Source organism: Pseudonaja textilis, chromosome 1 (genome assembly GCF_049901715.1).
Source record: "Pseudonaja textilis isolate UNSWEBS1 chromosome 1, rPseTex1.2, whole genome shotgun sequence".
Taxonomy (NCBI): Eukaryota; Metazoa; Chordata; class Lepidosauria; order Squamata; family Elapidae; genus Pseudonaja; species Pseudonaja textilis.
In genome coordinates, this window is record NC_141990.1 from 88,039,439 (window position 1) to 88,058,564 (window position 19,126).

At 40.0% G+C, this 19,126-nt stretch overlaps 1 protein-coding gene across 2 annotated transcripts in view; it reads right to left on the reverse strand.

Moving 5' to 3' along the window:
- The window catches only part of PDE7B (phosphodiesterase 7B), a 215,004-nt gene that overhangs the window by 156,322 nt on the left and 39,556 nt on the right, over positions 1-19,126 (reverse strand). Inside the window, exon 1 of one of the 2 annotated variants that reach the window (XM_026705542.2) lies at positions 8,507-8,878. The exons of the other annotated variant lie outside the window; for it this stretch is intronic. Within the exon in view, the coding sequence (XP_026561327.2) occupies positions 8,507-8,527 (21 nt within the window). The 5' untranslated portion in view covers positions 8,528-8,878. Of the gene's footprint in view, positions 1-8,506; positions 8,879-19,126 lie in introns of those variants that run through there. 2 annotated transcript variants of the gene reach the window in all.

Below are 19,126 nucleotides of genomic sequence, written 5' to 3' on the forward strand. Positions count from 1 at the left end.
CTTTATAAATCCTTACAGCACACATGGAATACTGTATCCAGTTTTGGTCACATTACAAAAAAGATGTTGAGACTTTGGGGGAAAATGTCTTAAAGAGGAGCAATTAAGATGATTTAAGGGCCTGGAGACAAAGACATATGAAGAACAGCTGCAGGAACTGGGTATGGCCAGTCTAGAGAATAAAACGACTAGGGTGACATGATAGCAGTGTTCCAGTATTTGAGGGGCTGCCACAAAGAGGAGGGGGTCAACTTATTTTCCAAAACACCAGAGGGCAAGACAAGAAACAGTGGATGGAAACGAATCAAGGAGAGAAGCAACCTGGAATTAAGAAGAAACTTTCTGACAGTGAGGACAATTAACCAGTGGAAGTTGTAGGTGCTTCATCACTGGAGGTTTTAAAGAAAATACTGGACAACCCCCTAACTGAAATGGTATAGTATCTCCTGCTTGAGCAGTGGCTGGACTAGAAGACCTCCAAGGTCCCTTCCAGCTCCATTCTGAATTAAAAAGTAATAGACAAGGTTCAGCCCCCAAATATTTTGACATGTTTTTATTAAAAAAAACCTTCCTTTCAAAATGCATTATAAAAGTTCAGTAATTTAAAAAGGGGGGGGGATTTTACTTTTATTTGACTTTTATGCTGTATATCTGAAACCTAATTAACAGTTTGGCAAAATTTAATTTCCGGAATACATTAATGATCATTGCAAATGACACTTTTATTATTTCTTATATAGCACTGACCTTGTTTTCTCTTTTGCATGCTTCTTTGAACAATTTTCATTTGAAAGTGCTTCAGTACAATGTAATTTGCATATAAGATTACCAACCTAGACTCTTGTTTATGTCTTTCCTGACTTTTCACATCTACTCCCTCCAAATTTGCTATAATGCTAAATCAAAATGCATTAAAACTGGTAACAAAAGCTGAAGTTCTCTGCCTAGTTTCCAGTTTTTAAACGGATCTTGTAAACTACCGTGCATTGTCAGCTCTTAACTTGTACTTCTGGTTTCAGCCCAACAGTCTTTGCTGTCTTAGTAAACAGTCTGACTCCGTCGGCTCATCATTTACAGTAGGGTGGGAAATCTGTGGTCTTTGGAATAACAACAGTATCCTTTCCCAATGTCCATTCTGACAAGGGTTGCTGGGAATTGTTCAACACAAGGGTTCCTCTTGGGAGAAGAGTACACAACCACAATGGCCCTTTAATCTCTCCAGGCATAAACTGCTAGATTTTGTTTGAACACAAGGAGAGCTGTATTTTAGAGACAGTTAACAGGCCTTTCTTTTTAACCAGCAACAGAGATGAGCAGAGAAGGGATTTCCTTCCTGATGCTTTTGAATTGTACTGCTCTGTTCAGTTTAATAAAATTGGGGGGGGGGGGACTGACTTATTTTTCACAAATATTTGAGAAATCTTACCCATTTGTTCCTTTTTCCTAACATTGAAGCTTGAAGGAGCATTTTCCTCCCAAAAGAGCACATATGATCACAGCCAACAAAAAGAAGGAAGAATCAAGACATTTCTTCCAATTTGTTACTTCGTTTCCCAGTATGTAGAGGGGGTGATTGTGAAGGCATGGCTAGATGGGATTGCAATATGGACTAGAATCTACCTACTTCTTCATGCAGAACTGATAGGAGCCTCTGAAATTGACCCAATCCAATATAAAGGTCTAAGTCAGGGGTGTCAAACTTGCATCCTCATGGCGTCATCACGTATCAGGACTTTTTTCGCCTTCACTAAACTGGGCGGGGCCAGCATGGGATGCATCTCACCCGCAGACTATGAGTTTGACATCCCTGGTCTAAGCTATATTAAATCTAGTTCTTCAAATGTATACTTATTTGTGTATTTTTAAGACTTGGATCCTTCAATATTCAGCATTGAAATGCTGTGATTGGTGTCTACGTCTATAAGATCAAAATTGTGCAAGCCATGGTGTTCCCCGAGACACTTTATGGATGTGAAAATTGGATTTTGAAGAAGCAAGATGGGAAAAGTATTGATTTGAACTTTGGTGTTGGAATGCCAACACCAAACCAAACTTTTCACTCAAGGAAAAATGACCAGGATCAAATTATCCTGTTTTGGATGCATTATGCAAAGACTCTCTGGAGGAAGATCCTGGGAAAGGCAGAAGGAAAGGCAAGAAAAAAACATCTAGCAGCAACATGGATAGTCTCAGTTACAAAGGTACAGGAAGATCTGAAGGACCAGGTAACAGTCAGATCATCATGGATAAAACAGTAATAGCACTTATACTTACATACTGCTTTGTAGTGCTTTACAGCCCACTCTAAGCAGTTTACAGAGTCAGCATATTGCCCCCCAACAATCTGGGTCCTCCTTTTACTGACCTTGGAAGGATGGAAGGCTGAGTCAACCTATTTATGTTGTCTAGGTTGTCTAAGTTAACAGTGACTTGATGGCAATCAATCAATCAATCAATTGGATGCCTCAACAAGTAATAATAGGATGAATTAGCTTGGGTCACCAGTGACCTAGCTAATGACTAATATTAAAAAAAGCTAGACAAGGAGATGTTCTTTAAATGAGGGGGGAAAAACAAATATGGTGAAAGCAATAACTTGGCATCTACTTATAATCTTTAACATCTCTTACACTGAGATACTGGTAATTAAGATCAGATTATAAAAGGAAGTGAAGCTTCTTTTTATTGCTGTAATTGTTACCAGGAATTCCAGTAAAATGAATGACTAATTCATCTTCTATTGGTGTTATCTTTTATACATTTGCTGATCAAAAAAACGTATTTAATATTTAACATGAGCGTACATTAAGGCCGTGGTATATTTAATACAGCAAAGTTGGTTGTTTTTTCTTTTCACAAATAACGTGAGTTGAAACATGAGCTGAATCAAAGAATGAGAAGGAAAGGACCACAGCATAAGGATGTAAAATTAATGGCTGTAGCAGAACATATCATGAGTTTGGGAATTCTAGTGTCTGAAAGTCAAAACTCACTCTGCTAGATTTCGTTCCACCTAATTTCTTTTAATGAAGTCTCAATTTTTTTGTTCCCCATTTAACTGGGGAACCCCCCCCCAAAAAAAAAAACCCTTCTTCACTTGGGAAACAGCCTAAAATGTCTATCTATATCATTGGCTTGATACAATTATTTTAATTAAAAGTTACTGACAAAGAGACATCATCCTCAAAATATGGGCTGACATATTAAGTCTTTATCATCGGTCTACCTGAGATACAAATGGAAAAAAAAGGATCTAAGCAGTAAGGAAATGAATAACAGCACAGGGTATAGGCTAATATATTTCCAAACACAAATTAGCTTTTCAGGTCCCAATAAAGTGTCTATAGAGATTCTCAGTCATCCAGGTCAACTTGGATGAGAAGCGAAACATCTTCAAAGGAAAACAAGAAAGTCCAGTTGCCTCTTAAGAAAAGTACCCTTGGGGGCCCAGTAAAGTGTAGTTTTGTTTTATAATTTTGTTCCTGTTGCTGTATTCAATATGAATGTTAGCAAATCTGATTGCCATTTATAAACTTTTAAAAATTATTAAAGAAAACCCTCGACTTACAGCCATTCGAACCACTGTTTGAAGTTAGAACAGCACCGAAAAATGTAACTTATAGCCAGTCCTCGCACTTATGGGAATCACAGCATCCCCAGTGTCATGTGATCAAAATTAAGGCACTTGGCAACCAACACGTATTCACAACAGTTGCAACATCCCAGGGTCATGTGTTCATCCTTGGTGACCTTCCCAGCAGGCTTCCAACATGCAATGTCAATGGGGGAAAACAGGTTTGCTTAATGCCTACATGATTCATTTAACCACAAATGATTTGTCTAGCAACCATGGCAAAAAAGTTGTAAAATCAGGTTTGACTCACTTAACAACCACCTTACTTAGCAATGGACATTCTGGTCCCAGTTGTGGTCATAAGTTGAGGACTTTCCATATTCTCGAATACACAGAATATGGAGTTTCCCCCCCAATGTTTTGAACAAACATGCAAATATAAGTGCATAAAGTAGAGTATTAAGACATAGGACAGCACTGAAGAAGATGCTTTCAAATAAATCTGCAACTCTTACACTGCAAAAACATATGGACTACACAACTCGATCAGGGCAAAGCAATAGACGCAATCTACATAGACTTCTGTACAGTCTTCGATTCAGTGATACACGACAAACTACTCCTAAAAATAAAATCTTATGGTATCTCTGGACACCTGCATAACTGGATAGAAGCATTCCTGTCAAACAGACAACAAATGGTCAAAATTGGGAGTGTCCTATCAAATTCTGTACCTGTCAATAGTGGTGTCTCCCAAGGCAGTGTTCTTTTCATATTCTACATAAATGACCTCAGTGATCATATTAAGAGCAACTGCGTTCCTTTCACTGATGATGTAAAGCTGTTCAATACCACAGACAATACTGCTACTCTTCAAAAACACCTTAACTATGTATCAGAATGGTCAAACAAATGGCAACTTCAAATCTCAACAAATAAATGCTCTGTCTTACATATTGGGGAAAAAAAACAGAAAATAAAATACAAGCTGAACAGTCAAGATCTTGTTGATGATCCAAGCTCTGTAAAGGACCTTGGAATACTCATCTCTAATGTTCTAAGTGCTAGAGCCCACTGTAACTACATAGCCAAAAAGGCATTAAGAGTTGTTAACCTAATCCTACGTAGCTTTTCCTCTGGTAATATTACACTACTAACTAGAGCATGCAAAACATTTGCTAGACCAATACTCGAATACAGCTCATCAGTCTGGAACCCACATTACATATCTGATATTAACACAGTTGAGAAAGTCCAGAAATATTTCACAAGAAGAGTTCTCCACTCCTCCACTTGTTGCAGAATATCTTATGCCACCAGGCTTGAAATTCGAGACCTAGAAAACCTTGAATTACGCTGTCTTCGGTCTGATCTAAGTATAGTATATAAAATCATACATTGCAATGTCCTACCTGTCAATGAATACTTCAGCTTCAACCATAACAACACAAGAGCACACAATAGATACAAACTCAAGGTTAACTGCACCAAACTTGATTGCAGGAAATACTACTTCAGCAACAGAGTGGTCAATGTCTGGAATACTCTACCTGACTTTGTAGTTTCTTCCCCAAACCCCAAAACTTTAACCTTAGACTGCCTACTATTGACCTCACCCCTTTCCTAAGAGGTCTGTAGGGGGCATGCATAAGAGCACCAACGTGCCCACCGTCCCTGTCCTATTGTTTCTTTTATTTTTCTTATATGTACCCATTTCATGTATTCATAACTATGTATAAACTTATACCTATTATCTTGTAAGCAATTGACAAATCAAATCAAATCAAATAAATAAATAAATAAAAATTAATAAAACGGGAACCTTCCATGCATTGGAGTCAGTGGTGGGATCATTTTTTTTTTACGACCGGTTCTGTGGGTGTGGCTTGGTGGGTATGGTGTGGCTTGGTGGGCATGGCTTGGTGGGCATAGCAGGGGAAGGTTACTGCAAAATCTCCATTCCTTCCCCACTCCACTAGCCTGCTTTCCAGCTCCGTTCTCCTGTGCAGGGCAACAAAAGAAGACGATCAGCTGGGACTCGGGAAGCAGAGAATATATGGAGGCGGGGCCAGTCAGAAGTGGCATTTGCCAGTTCTCTAAACTACTCAAAATTTCCACTACCGGTTCTCCAGAACTGGTCATAACCTGCTGAATGCCACCTCTGATTGGAGTAAATGAGAACCTCCTTAAATGAATGAAAGGAAAGCAAATAACCTGGGAAAAATTAAAACTACTTGTTACAAGAACTACATGTTACATGGAAACCTTTACATGTTCTATTCTGAAGCCTTTCTGTTTCCTCTGCAACGTGATGTGTCCTTCACCCAAGATATTTCTTTGCTTCTCTCTGAAGACATTGGCTTCCCTGGGAGAGGACCAAGAAACAGACAGTGGGATGATATTCTGCCATGAGCTAAATCCCACTGGATGTTACATTAGATCAGAGGAAGCCATGCCACCGCTTCTTTTTCTACAGAAATTTCTCCCTCGTTGTGAGGAATTTAAATTCCACTAATCTCAACAAGACTTGTTAGAAGACATGTTAAGAGGGAGAAATGGAAAGTTTTATTATATATAATATTACGATTGTAAGGTTAGAAAGTCTATATCAAAGTCATGTATACAGTTGTAAATTTGATGGTTATTGCACAGGGATATGTGTAACCAGACGACACACTGTTTAATGGAAGATGGAATGCTTATATTAAAAATAAATAAATGTTTTTTTAAAAAGACTAATAGAAATATGTTTCGTTGCCTAAGGCTTCAGGTGATCCTGAGAGCTGAATGATAAGGGAGAATTCTCATCTGACTGACAGTCTTCTAAGTTCAGAGCTAGTCACATGCATCCATTAGACTTGCATAAGGGATATTTATCCTGCAGGGAGAAAGACAATACTCTAGCAAGCTGGGACCGCAGACGCTAGACTTCTTCCAAAAGTTCAGAAAGTTGGGATTCTTCTTTCCTTCTCCCATTAATTTTTCTATATTGTTTTAGACCTGCACAAAGCAATTATCCAAGGTGAACATGTAACTTTTTATATGTTATAGCCACAGCTGTGCACTATGCCTGAAAAACAGTTTTGATTTTCTGTACCTGGCTAACATGTTCAGGGTTGAAAATCGTTTTCCAGTGTGGCAAAGAGAAAAGAAAAGGAATATCGGGAGACAGGAGATGATAAGTTTTAGCCAACAATTCCACTAATCACAATGGTTTGTGGGCTGGTCGTCAGAGGCAGAAAGAAGGTGATTTCCCCAGCACAACATGTGAAATGTGTCATTAAGCACAGCATTAAGTGACAGCCGCTTATTTGTTCCTGCAGCCACCAGTGAAGATACAGCAAAGGAAATGGAGGAGCTGCAGTTATGCATGTGCATAAAGTCCTTGTTTTTCCCACCAGGCACTGCAGAATAGCAATTGTCCATTCACGACACATAGCAAATAGCCTGCATTTGGGAGCTAATATTTTGCCATCTCTAAGCTAGTCCTGATGAACTCAAGCGCGGATAACTGTTTCGCCCCTAAGTAAGCCTTCGAAGTGCATTCTCAGGGTGAACCTCGGCAATGCTTCTGGTCTCTCCCCTCCCCCACCTACCCACCCCCACCCCCGTTTACAGAAGCAATTCGAGTCTGAAAACAAGGCACCTTTAAAAAAAAACACACGCACACAAGTATTTTCCCTTCCCACCACCACCAAGCGCGCACACGTTATTCAATTCTTGCAGACGTTATAACCTGCAATCTTTTAATTAAAACGCGCGCACACACCAAATCCCTCCCTGGACCGGGGCAAGCTTTTTAAACACGCGTCTCTCCGTGCGAGTCGCTCTTTCCAAATGCACGCCGGGTGCCCGAAACAATGTGGGCTGTTTTCAACCACAGCTCGGGTTCCTGCGGCACACGCAGGTCATTTCAATGCTGCAACAGTCGTCCCAAGTTATGGCTACAGGCTGCCCTTTGAGGATGGCCAGTCCTGAGAGGCGCTGCCTCACTTTCTTCTCCGGGCTCTCTCTCTCGCGCGCGCTTGTCACCCCCTCCCACGCCAGCCAGCTCTCAAGCTATTCGCGCTGAGGTGAAATATTAACAGGACCGCCGGCCCCATCTTCGGGGAAGTGTAACGAACATTTGTAACTTTTCCCCCCGCCCCTCCCTTGAAAACCAAAACCACAAGAACCCCGATGCTTCAGACGCAACCCCCTACACGATTCTTCCGAATTAAGAAGCGACTTATCGCGTCCACCCCCCTCCCTTCTAGGGACTCTCCACTTTAAACATTACTGGAGGAAACTGGCCGGTGAAGGTGGGGGGTGGGTGGAGAAAAGGAGCACCTTCCGTTCATTTTTTCCCCCCTCACGCAATTCGTACAAGTTTCCAGGATTCCTCGCCTCTGGCTACTCGCACGGACATTGACAGGAATGAAAGAAAGGAGGGACGGAGAGACGGAAGAAGGGAGAGTGGGAGAGAAGGAAGGAGGGAGGGAGAGAAGGAAAGAAGGAGGAAGGAAGGGAGAAGGATAGGAGAAAGGAGGAAGGGAGAGAAGGAAGGAGGATAGGAGGAAGAGAAGGAAGGAGGGAGGAGAGAGAGGAAGGAGGAGAGAGGGTAGGGGGAAAGAGGGAGAGGGAAGGGAGGAGGAGGGAGGAGGAAGGGAGGGAGGTAGAGAAGGAGGATAGGAGGAAGGGAGGGAGAGAAGGAAAGAGGGAGGAGGGAGGAAGAAAGAAAGAAAGAAAGAAAGAAAGAAAGAAAGAAAGAAAGAAAGAAAGAAGGCTTTTTCACAGCAAAGCCCGCCAAGTGTTTTCTTCCAAATACCATTGTAAGTTCGTTCAATTAACTTTGCGCAACTGCAGTGGTCGTCCCCCCGCGTCCCAGTCCCCCGTCCCCCCCGCAGAAGGCGAGCCCGACCGTGCCGCCTCCTCGGCTCGCGAGGTACGTACCTCAACCATTAAACAAGACATTTAACCATAGTGGCAGTTCGGTGACCTCTGAATGCCGCGAAAACTGGAAGCGGCGCAGCTTGTTCATGAAGCCTCGACCTGCACGATCCCGAAGCTCGCATCCAGTCTCAGGCAGAGCATTCGGGGAGACGCGCCAAGGGACGGCGGAAGGTGTACATTGGCCCGGAGAAGGGCAAGGAGGGAGGAGGGGCGGGGGGAGAAAGTGCCCGAGCGGGACGCACGAGGAACAGACCGCAGCCGGAGCAACAGAGAGCCACGCTTCCCGGCCGGGCGAGAGCGGGAGAAGAGCTCCGCGGGGCTTGGCGCAGTCTCGGGCTGGCTGAGCGGCGAAGGCCGAGCCGTGCCTGGCTGGGAGGTGCTGTCAACTGCCACAGGCACAGCGCGGCCGGCCAATCAGCGGCAGCGAAGCCTCCTCTGTTTATGTTTCCTCGTTGGAAGAGTGACGTCAAAGGGGTTTAGTTTTTCCTCTGCATGTGCTATTAATTTTAAAGGACTACTATGGGAAGAATGCGGCGGCCGTGATTTCGGCAGGCGAGCTACCGCTCTACCCGAGATAGAAACTGGATCCTTCGTTATTAGTATTGATGTCGTTATCATCATCATCGTCGTCGTCCCCAAAAGAGGCAACCGGACTTTCTGGCTTTTCTCTGAAGACGTTTCGCTTCTTATCTGAAGCAGAAGCAGCTTCTTGGACGAGAAGTGAAACGTCTTCAAAGAAAGTCCAGTTGCCTCTTGAAAAAGCACCTTTGGGACAACCATGACCTGGACGACTGAGAATCTCCACAGATGACATCCTCCTCTTCCTCCTCCTCTTCCACCTCTTCCTCCTCCTCCTTATCTATTGCTGTTGCATAGACTGAAGTTGCCAGAAAGACCAGGATCCCAGCATGCATGTTGCAGAGGCTCAATCAAAATTTGGAAGGAGTTTCAGAGGAAAATCAGGATTTGTTCCCACTGGTTATATCTCACCTTGTTTTATGTACCTCTGCTTCCCAGATGTTGTTGTGGGATATCAGTCACCTTTTGAAAGTACTCTCCCAGTACTGTCCCTTTAACTTGAAACAACAGGTTATACCTTTGTTTATTTATTTAAAGCCTGTTGCGCTCATGTCAGCCTAGAGGGCATTGGGTGGTCTCAAAAAGCTAAGCAGAATCGATATTAATTCAATGGAAGACTGAAAAATAGGGTAGTGGGGAGAGAAACCCTAGATGGCAATGCAAATCTTCCTAATATTGCAAGGAGGGATTTGTGGCTTTATTTCAGTAGAAAATGTTTTCACATTACAAAATGGGAAAGGGGAATCATTGCACTTACTGTTAATAACACAGGGAAAGTGCTTCAAGAAGAAGAAATGGGGGAAAAACATAATAGGAATGGTTAGACAGCAACATGATTAGCTCTATTCAGCTCTGATGACACTATAACCCTTCCCTGCTTGGTGTTATTTTCTTCTGCTTTTGAAGGAGAAGTTATGTTGAATCGGCTTCTTGTTTATCTGTTCACCAAATGTTTAATCCACATTTGAAAACATGACATCTCCACTGATTTCAGCTGAACTCCAGATGACTTCACAAATGCAACTATCTAGTTTTTGCAGCACAATACAGAAATGGATTGTATTGCCTTCTTGAATTTTATCTGATTTCATGTTATTTTATTTCCAGTTTGACCAGCCCAGGAATGTTCTCCCTCTTTAATACTAATCAAGTTCAGTGCAATCCTAGCTGTTGACGTTTCATGACCCAACTAGGTAACATCATCAATGCTAGAGAAAAGGGCTTGCCCTATATATAAAGGTAGTTGTTTGAGAACATTATTCAACATTAGACAAGCACAAACTCACTGCAGCAACCATGGAACAGTAGAAAAAGGAAAGTCTGCCTATGTAATATCTTCCAATAAAACAAATATTCAAACAACTTTATCAGAAGGGACCCGATCATTCAACATACTATAACACAACCAACATAGGCTGTGAAAAAGATAATAGTGCCATGCCCGAAATACATATCAGAAACAACCAACAGACTATTACAAACACATGGCGTCACCATTCCATACCAACCAGCATAGCCCTCCAAAATATCTTAAGTAAAGGAAGGCCCAAGAAGAAAAAAGAGGACTCATCTACAAGATACAATGTAAGGTCTATAGCAACCACTATGTATGGCAGATAGGCACAAGACTAGCAGAGTGCATCCATGCACACCAACTAGCAGTGAGAAGATACAATGAAAACCCCTTAACCTTAAAACACATGGACAGATTCAACCATAGTTTCAGTTGGGAAAGTGGTAGCTTCCTTGACAAGCCTAAGCCAAAATTGCTAGGGAATTCTTAGAAGTTTGGTATACAGGCAAATCAGCCAACAGTAAACACATAGAAATAAACCACATTTACACACCATTAAAAAGAGATGACAAGAAGAGACAACAAAAAGCTAAAAAAAAAGAGACAAAGGAAGTAAAAAGATCACATCGTGTCCAGCAGCAACACCTAGATAAGCAGGGATTAACACCAGAAAGATAATCAAACAGAAAACAATACCCTAATCAAGGAACTACCAAGAGGAAAGCCACAACCCCACCAACACTGGCAGAGCAAATTACTGTATGTAAGAATGGACTAAACTCCATATTCACTGGCTCTAAAGATGTTATCTAATTAGGTAATCAAACATCTGCAAAAGAAAAAAAAAAAGAACCAACCTCAGAAAGCACCATGGACTCCTTAGTTCAATCCTGAGCTGCGTATATTCTCCATGATTAGTGTTAAAAATAATCTCTTAAAAGGAACAATTACTTAAAAATGTATTCATCTCAATCAAAATCATCATCAAAACTGTATACTTTTTCCTCTCCTCATGGCAAGTTTTTTTTTAGCTGCGAGTCTTATGGCAAAAGTCAACAAAAAGTTTATTCCATTTGAATTTCTGTGACTTTCTTCTAGGAGTTTAAGCAGTGATGTAGGACTAACCTAATGGTGGGGACTGTTGAACTGGACTGGTTCTCATGCTAAGTAAATCAGCTCCTTCTTGGCTTCAATGTCTTTTAAAAGATTTTGAGTGCAGCTACTCCTGTTATATCTTTGCATCTCTGAAGACGGTTTTAACCTCAGTATCTGTGGATAACCAATTAATTTGATGACTTAGGTCAGGGATGTCAAACTCAATTTATTTGAGAACTGCATCCGGGTTGTGTTTGATTTCAGGGCTGGGGGGCTGGGGTGGGCGTGGCCAGGGTGGGCGTGGCCTGCTCGACATCACTGTGCCAGCAAAAACGGAGCTCAGGAGCCCTTTTCCACTGGCAGAGACCCGCGGGTTGGTCCTTCGCTGTTTCCAGGTCAGTCCGGCAGGCCAGTTCTAAGCACCCCATGTGCCAGATTCGGCCCACAGGCCTTAAGCTGGACACCCCTGGCTTAGGTGGCGACCACATGAACAACCTAGATTAGCTCCCACACATCTAGATTATGGAGATTTGGCACTGTCATACTGCATCTTTAATCCCTAAAACTGTTATATGATTCCTTATTGTATGGCTACACCTAGCATTCCTTCTAGGACTATTATTAGTAACTCGCTTGTCCTGTATTCAGACCACACAGATTCCTTCTCATTGTTGAGAATTTGCTAGGAATTACTGATATCGTACGTTGCTGTTTCAACCAAATGATGGAGACAATGTATTTGTAAAACAACTCAATTGCCACACATCAGAATGCACATTTATAAGTGGGTTTTTTTTAAGTTAGAATTCTGAGAAGAAACTTGGAAATTTAGAAATTCAAAGTTGAAGACATACTTTAAAAATGTATTCTTCAATTCTTCAGCAAGTTTACTAGCACCAACAATAAGAAAAAAACATGCAGCTATTCTATCTTTCCTTCCTTAATGGATGAAAATTAAAAGGAGAAACAAAATGATGGGAAAATAATGAGTTTTTTTTTAAAAAAAAGAAAAAGTATATCCACATCTGGTTCTCTTAATAAAATTTTATGATGATTAATCCCTTGATGAGATGAAACACTTTGCATCAAGAAGCACTGCAGTAAATGTTTAAGAGGGTTTATAGTAAAAATGATATTTGGGGATGTGTTTTCACAAATAATAACTGATTTTGTTCACAAAATAAAAGCTGCCTCATAGCTGTCCAAATCTACTTCAAAAGGCTGTCTGACTTTCTGGAGCAGACTGTATGGATTTGTTGGAGGAGATGAGAGAGAGGTGGGGGGAATTGTTTTTGCATGAATGAAATCCACTTACATAAAGCTAACTTCTCCTTGGATAACATCTTTTAAGACAATTCAAATCAGTATAGACATATTTTTTAAAACAGCATAGAATAAAACAGTGAGGTTTTAAAAGTGCATTTGAAAATTACCCTGTGATAAGATGACCGGCCAATATTTTTGATAAATACATTTTAAAAATTGCATTTTAGCACAAATTAATCTCATATACTCATGCCGCTCCCCGCCCCCCAAATACAATGACTGACCTTATATTGTGATGGATTCAATGTACAATGACTTAGTTGTGCTCATGTCTTTGCATAGGTGAAAAGTAGCATCTTTATCAAAACTAGCATCTCAGTAGCAATTTTTACATACTCAAATGCATGCCTCGAGATCTATGACCTTATATGAAAGTCAGCATGCATGTATCCACCAATCATAAACTATGAAAAAGGGGAAATATAACTGATGTACCCGAGTCTCCTTCATATATGACTAACATGGTTGGATGACGGTTTGCATGATATCTGCTGATGATGTTACTTAAACATTGCAATACATCCAGCAATGTGATAATAGCAAAGAAGATTACAACAATGTGATTGGGCAAAGGAAGGCTTAGAAAGTATTAGAAAGTCTGATAGCTGCACACAAGCCTTGCAGTTTAATGCCCAGAGCCATAATAAATTGTCATGGTAAACAAGCGCTAAGTTGGAAGTAGACAGTGACCTTAGGTTTGTTTTTCAGAAGCAAAGGTGATATTTAAAGGAGCTCAGTGAAGTGTTGTGATGACACTGGAGGGGTGAAGAGGCATAACAAATTCCCTTGAAATCTTTAGCTTGAAGGAGTTAAGAAACTCCTGACAAAATGTTCTACCAGCTCAGTAAAACCTCAGATCACATGGCCTCCCAAGGAAATAATAAAGCTTCTCAGCTATTGAAATGTTTTTTGGGGGAAAAAGCTTCCAAAATAATGTTCAATCAGCTTTTCAAATTGGAAGCATTATTTCTAATTGGATGTGCCAGATTAAAAAATGTAGCACCTAATGCATTCTGCAGCTGAGTGTAATGTTAAAGAAAATTTCTGAAACGGCAAAGAATTGTCCATAATAATACGGTAAAAAGATACATCTGCTATTAAGAATAATCTGATATAATAACGAAAGCGCAGCTTCTTTGCACCTAATATTAATTCAGACACAGCTTCAAGACTTCAGAATATTTTTTTTATTTGCCTTTGTGAGCATCTTGAGAGCACATTGTTCAGCTCCCACATTTAATTTTAGCTGCCTTCCAAAACCAGATGCTCTCCAGATATATTGAGTTACATTAGCTTAGGGTGATGTATCAATTGGGATGGATTGTACTACTGATAAGTGCTTCTCCCACCTGAAGGAGATGACAGCTCTTTAGCACCCATTACTCTAAGCAAGTATGGAAACTGAGCACACTAGAGATTTCCCATTTGGTATAGAAAAGGGAGGTAAGTATAGGAGATAATCAGACTGAGCTTGAGGGAGTCTTTCATGTCAACAGGAGATCTAAGTCCAGCCCATCTAGAATTCCTTCTACTCTTAGTCCTGCTAATTTCTCTTGGCCATTAGTAGTCCTGTAGTGTCCTGTAAAGAGCTTAAGCTCACAATAAATCTTTATACTCATTTGAACTGTCTGGATCTGATGATTTTCCTGGCACTTGACATTAAGCAATCAAAAATCCATCAGGATATGTTTGTTTTTTTCCATAACATTTTTATCTGAACATTTCAATATCCTAATACAGGAGGCAGTACTTAGGATGAATCAGTAGGAACTCAAAACACCCAGAAATATTATTACACATGTCTTTTTGCCCCAAAAGATGCTGATCAGATGTATGTGCTACAACTTCCAGGCCTCCAGAGGAATATGGGAGCTGTAGTCCAACAATCCAAAAGCTCAGTCATTCCCTCTTGTTTTTCAAGTGAGGAGATACCAATATTTTTCTGAGTCAGCCTCTAACAATCTGCAGAAGCAAAATTCACCCCACATGGCCACAAAAGTTGCTCTCTTCTGGCATACGTAGAGTATTGTAGAGCTATTATGGAATGTTGACTGGGACTGTGGATGAGAAGAAATCCTGGATCCCAGAAATATTTTTGAACAAGGGGTTCAAAGCTGTGGGCCGAAGGCTCTCAAACTGGCTTCCTTAAAGAGGCAAGTCTGCCTATGGAATACTTCAAATGTATGTCCTCTTTCTGGACTTTTGCTTCCTTTCTCTCAAAAGGCAAGGCTGCATTATGGCTGTCATCCTATTCTTTGCCTTTCCCAGAAACAATAAGCTAAAGAAACGTTAAGTTATATTGCTTCACTTCATTTGTACACTTGAAAGGCAGCTGTCTTACCTTATGACAGAGAGTCACATGGAGGATTTCCTAAACCAGCCTTGCCTGCGCCTCCATTTCATCTCCTCTCTCCTCCCTACCCCCATTTGGTCTGCTGGCTCTGTCTTCCTGCTGTTATTGGAGAAGGTGCTGAACAACTCCAGATAGCTACTAGGCTTAGGTTGTGGTTGCCTTCTGGCCAGAGCTATAAAATATCATCCAGTATGTCCAAACCTGAAACAATTACTAGCTGGTAATTTTTGTTAACTGCAAGGCTTCCCATCACTTCTTGACATAGGGTTGTTGTTGTGTTTTTAATTCTGTGCAACAGAAACAGTCCTGTTGGAATCAGAATGAAAGAATTCTAGACAGAGCGCTGGCAAAATGAGGAACATATTTATTATAAAAGCTGAGCTCATAAGCAATGCATTTCATTAAATGCAGGGCTATGCTAAACACGTTCTCATTGAACTCCTATTATTGGAAATCCTATGACCCTGAATGTGTATCATTACACTGCATATGCCTCCTAATTGGTGATAGGCAAGCAATGACGTGCTGGCTTGCAAAGAACAGATTCTGGATTAGGGATCTCAGCTTGCATACAATAAGGGTTTGACTGCATTTGTAACATACTGTTTGGATTTTTTCTAAATTGACCGATTTTGTGTCCTTATCATTATCAAGGAATGCTTCATCTGGCATGAGGGTATGATTGAGGATGCTAACTAGTCTTACCATCCCTGTCTTACTAAAAAGTATTAACTGAAAACCTTGATTGGCCAAAGGCAGAATGGGTGGTATCATCAATGTGTTGATATAGTGATTGTGTCCGTGTAATACATTAGTTTTTTAACTTTCCATATTTTACGCAAAGAATATTTTAATACTATTTTTAGCTTTTAAAAATACAGCTTGTATTTTACCTGTCCTTTGCTGGTCTATTACTGTAATAAAAGATTGGATTGATACAGACCATTTTTTGTGGCTATCAAGATGTTGTTTAAGTTGGGTACAAAGAGCTATAACAGGATCTTCCAGTGATAAAATAAAGGTGATGAGTTTCAGATACTACTGAGATGCTGGATGACGTATTTTAGAGAATTGAAATGAATGCTATAAATATTCATATCGAAGGAAAAATGATGGGAAGGGAATCATAAATGTTGTGAGAATATTGTAAAATGATAAAACTGCAGGTGCAAACATTATAACTAAAGGGAATGTTAAAAATATGGATAGGGTTTGCTGTGTGACTTACTTAACATGTATATGAACACTGTCTGGAGGTCTGATGTTTTGATAAATGTGGTCATTTTTCTCTTTATGAAGAGAAAAGGTAGCAAGAGTGAATGCAAAAAGTACGTACAAAGGAATTAATATAAGCGTGCCAGAGAACTCTTTGGCAGAATACTGATTGAAAGTGCACAACCAATGACACTGAGCTTAAACTCAATGTAGAATGAACTGTAACTTTATGCCTGGTAGAATGTATGGAGTCAAGACCAGTTTTTCAGCAGGTCATTAAGAAACGTATGAATGTGAGCAAGAAAGCTTACTCAGAGGTGGTAATCAGTAGGTTCTGACCAGTTCTGGAGAACTGGTAGCAGAAATTTTGAGTAGTTCAGAGAACCGGCAAATACCACCTCTGACTGGCCCCGCCCGCATCTAGTCTCTACCTCCCAAGTTCCAGCTGATCGGCTGAGTTTTCTTTTGTTGCCCTGCACAGGAGAACGGAGTTGGAAATCAGGTTAGCGGGGTGGGGAGGGAATGGGAATTTTGCAGTATCCTACCCCTGCTACACCCACCAAGCCATGCCCACCAAGCCATGCCCACAGAACCGGTAGTAAAAAAATTTGAATCCCACCACTGAGCTTACTGTGTATTTGCTGAATTAAAAAACATTTATGCTAAGGTTGGTAAGCTTGATATAGGAAATGTTTCACATGAATGTGGACTTGAAGGTTAGACCCTGATGTGATAAGAGTTGTATATGATTAAACAAAGCATGTAAGAGAATAAACGGAATGCTTAGTGAATGGAATGGAATGGAATAGAATAGAATAGAATTTTTTATTGGCTAAGTGTGATTAGACACACAAGAAATTTGTCTCCAGTGCATAAGCTCTCAGTGCACATACAACAGTAGTAATAAATCATTATCATAGTCATTGTAAAAATACATTCATCATAAAACATTAGATACAACACTTAGTGATCATCATGGGTATTAAATAACCAATCAACATACAGGATACTAATTAAACAATTTAAAATGTAAGATACAAGCAACAAGTTATAGTCATAAGAAGATAAGGTGATAGGTAATAGGAAAGATGAGAATAATGATGGCAATACTGCCTTTCTTCATAGTTTTAATAGTGCAATGCTGAATATAGGGATAAGTAAGATTATGTGATGTCCCCTTGACATTTGTAAGCAAATGTATAACAATGCTGTAATTATATTGGGAGATCTGCCATTGGGATGCTGATAAGAGTACTTTCATATGAAGGCAGTGATGTATTGTTGGGTGAGAATGGCTATGATAGTGGTATGGAGTACTCATATGGATTATAAGACATGTGGAACTGAAACGTTATGAAATATCATAATAGTTAATGGTCAAAGTGGCCAGGAAAAGTAATATGAATAATTGCAAGTCATAGCATAGGTGAAGAAATCCAAGACCAAATAGATGTATTTGTATATTTAATGGAACTATGGGTGGAAAAAAAATCAAGACATGCAAATGCTAGTAAAATAGTAGTAATAGCATGTAAGTACATTGCAAGGATTGTTGGTCAAAAAAAGTGAAAAAGATAAGAGCATGCTTCTGTTAGCTTGGTTACAGGTAGAGTTGGTAATGTCAGAGGAACTTAGAAGTTGAATGCATCAGGACTAAGGTGTTTAAGAAGTTTGTCTGTGGTCGAACAAGAAGAGATCAGGCAACGAATGAATGGATTCACGAAACAAATGTGGATTGAATACAAAGTATTCAAAAAAAGTTTCTTGAGGCACTTTGTTTAAATAGCATAGCATAGAATATTCTTTATTGGCCAAGTGTGATTAGACACACAAGGAACTGGTCTCCGGTGCGTAAGCTCTTAGTATACATACAAGCAACAAAGTTATGCATCATGCTCATAAGATATAATTATAAATCACGCTCATAAGATACAATCATAAATCATGCTCATAAGATACAATCATAAATCATGCTCATGATACAATCATAAATCATGCTCATAAGATACAATCATAAATCATAAGATTCAACCAACAAAGTGATAGTCATAAGATACCAATAGTAATAGTTAAGAGGAAAGATAAGAATAATAGTAATACAGTCCTACTACATGGTTAGATATCATAAGACAGTGCTGTGGAAATAGTGAATTTAGTGGTGTGATTGCATGGGGGGCAGGCTGTCTTTGTGCCTAGTAGGCAGGATTGAATTAGGATTGAATCACAGATAAATATATGAAGGAAGAATGAATAGACTGAGAAGAAGGGAAAGACCCAAGACCTATATTTGATGAGATCCTCCAAAATAGAGAATTTGAAAGAACAAAAAGCAATGTATGAAGTGATATATGGATGGTGTAGAAATGTGGGAGGGAGGAGGTATACGGGAATTGACAAGATAAAAGGAAGGGAGAAATATACCGAATTATGCTTGTTTTAACTAGCTTTAGCAATGTTTATTTTTATTATCTCATGCCTTATATTTCTTTAGCATCCTATTTCTGCTTTGTTGTGTATGCTTTGTTTAATATTGCTTGACCACTAAGGAAAGAGCATGATGTGTGTGTGTGTGTGTGTGTGTGTGTGTGTGTGTGTATGTATGTACGTATGTATGTATGTATGTTGCTATATGAACATGATTCTGGAAGGCAAATGAGGGTTGTTCCAGAAATAAAAGCTTTATTAATACCTGCCAGAATTCCAGAGCAACCAATGGACTCTCCTTACTACTGCAAAAATAGTACAGCAGCATCTTTTA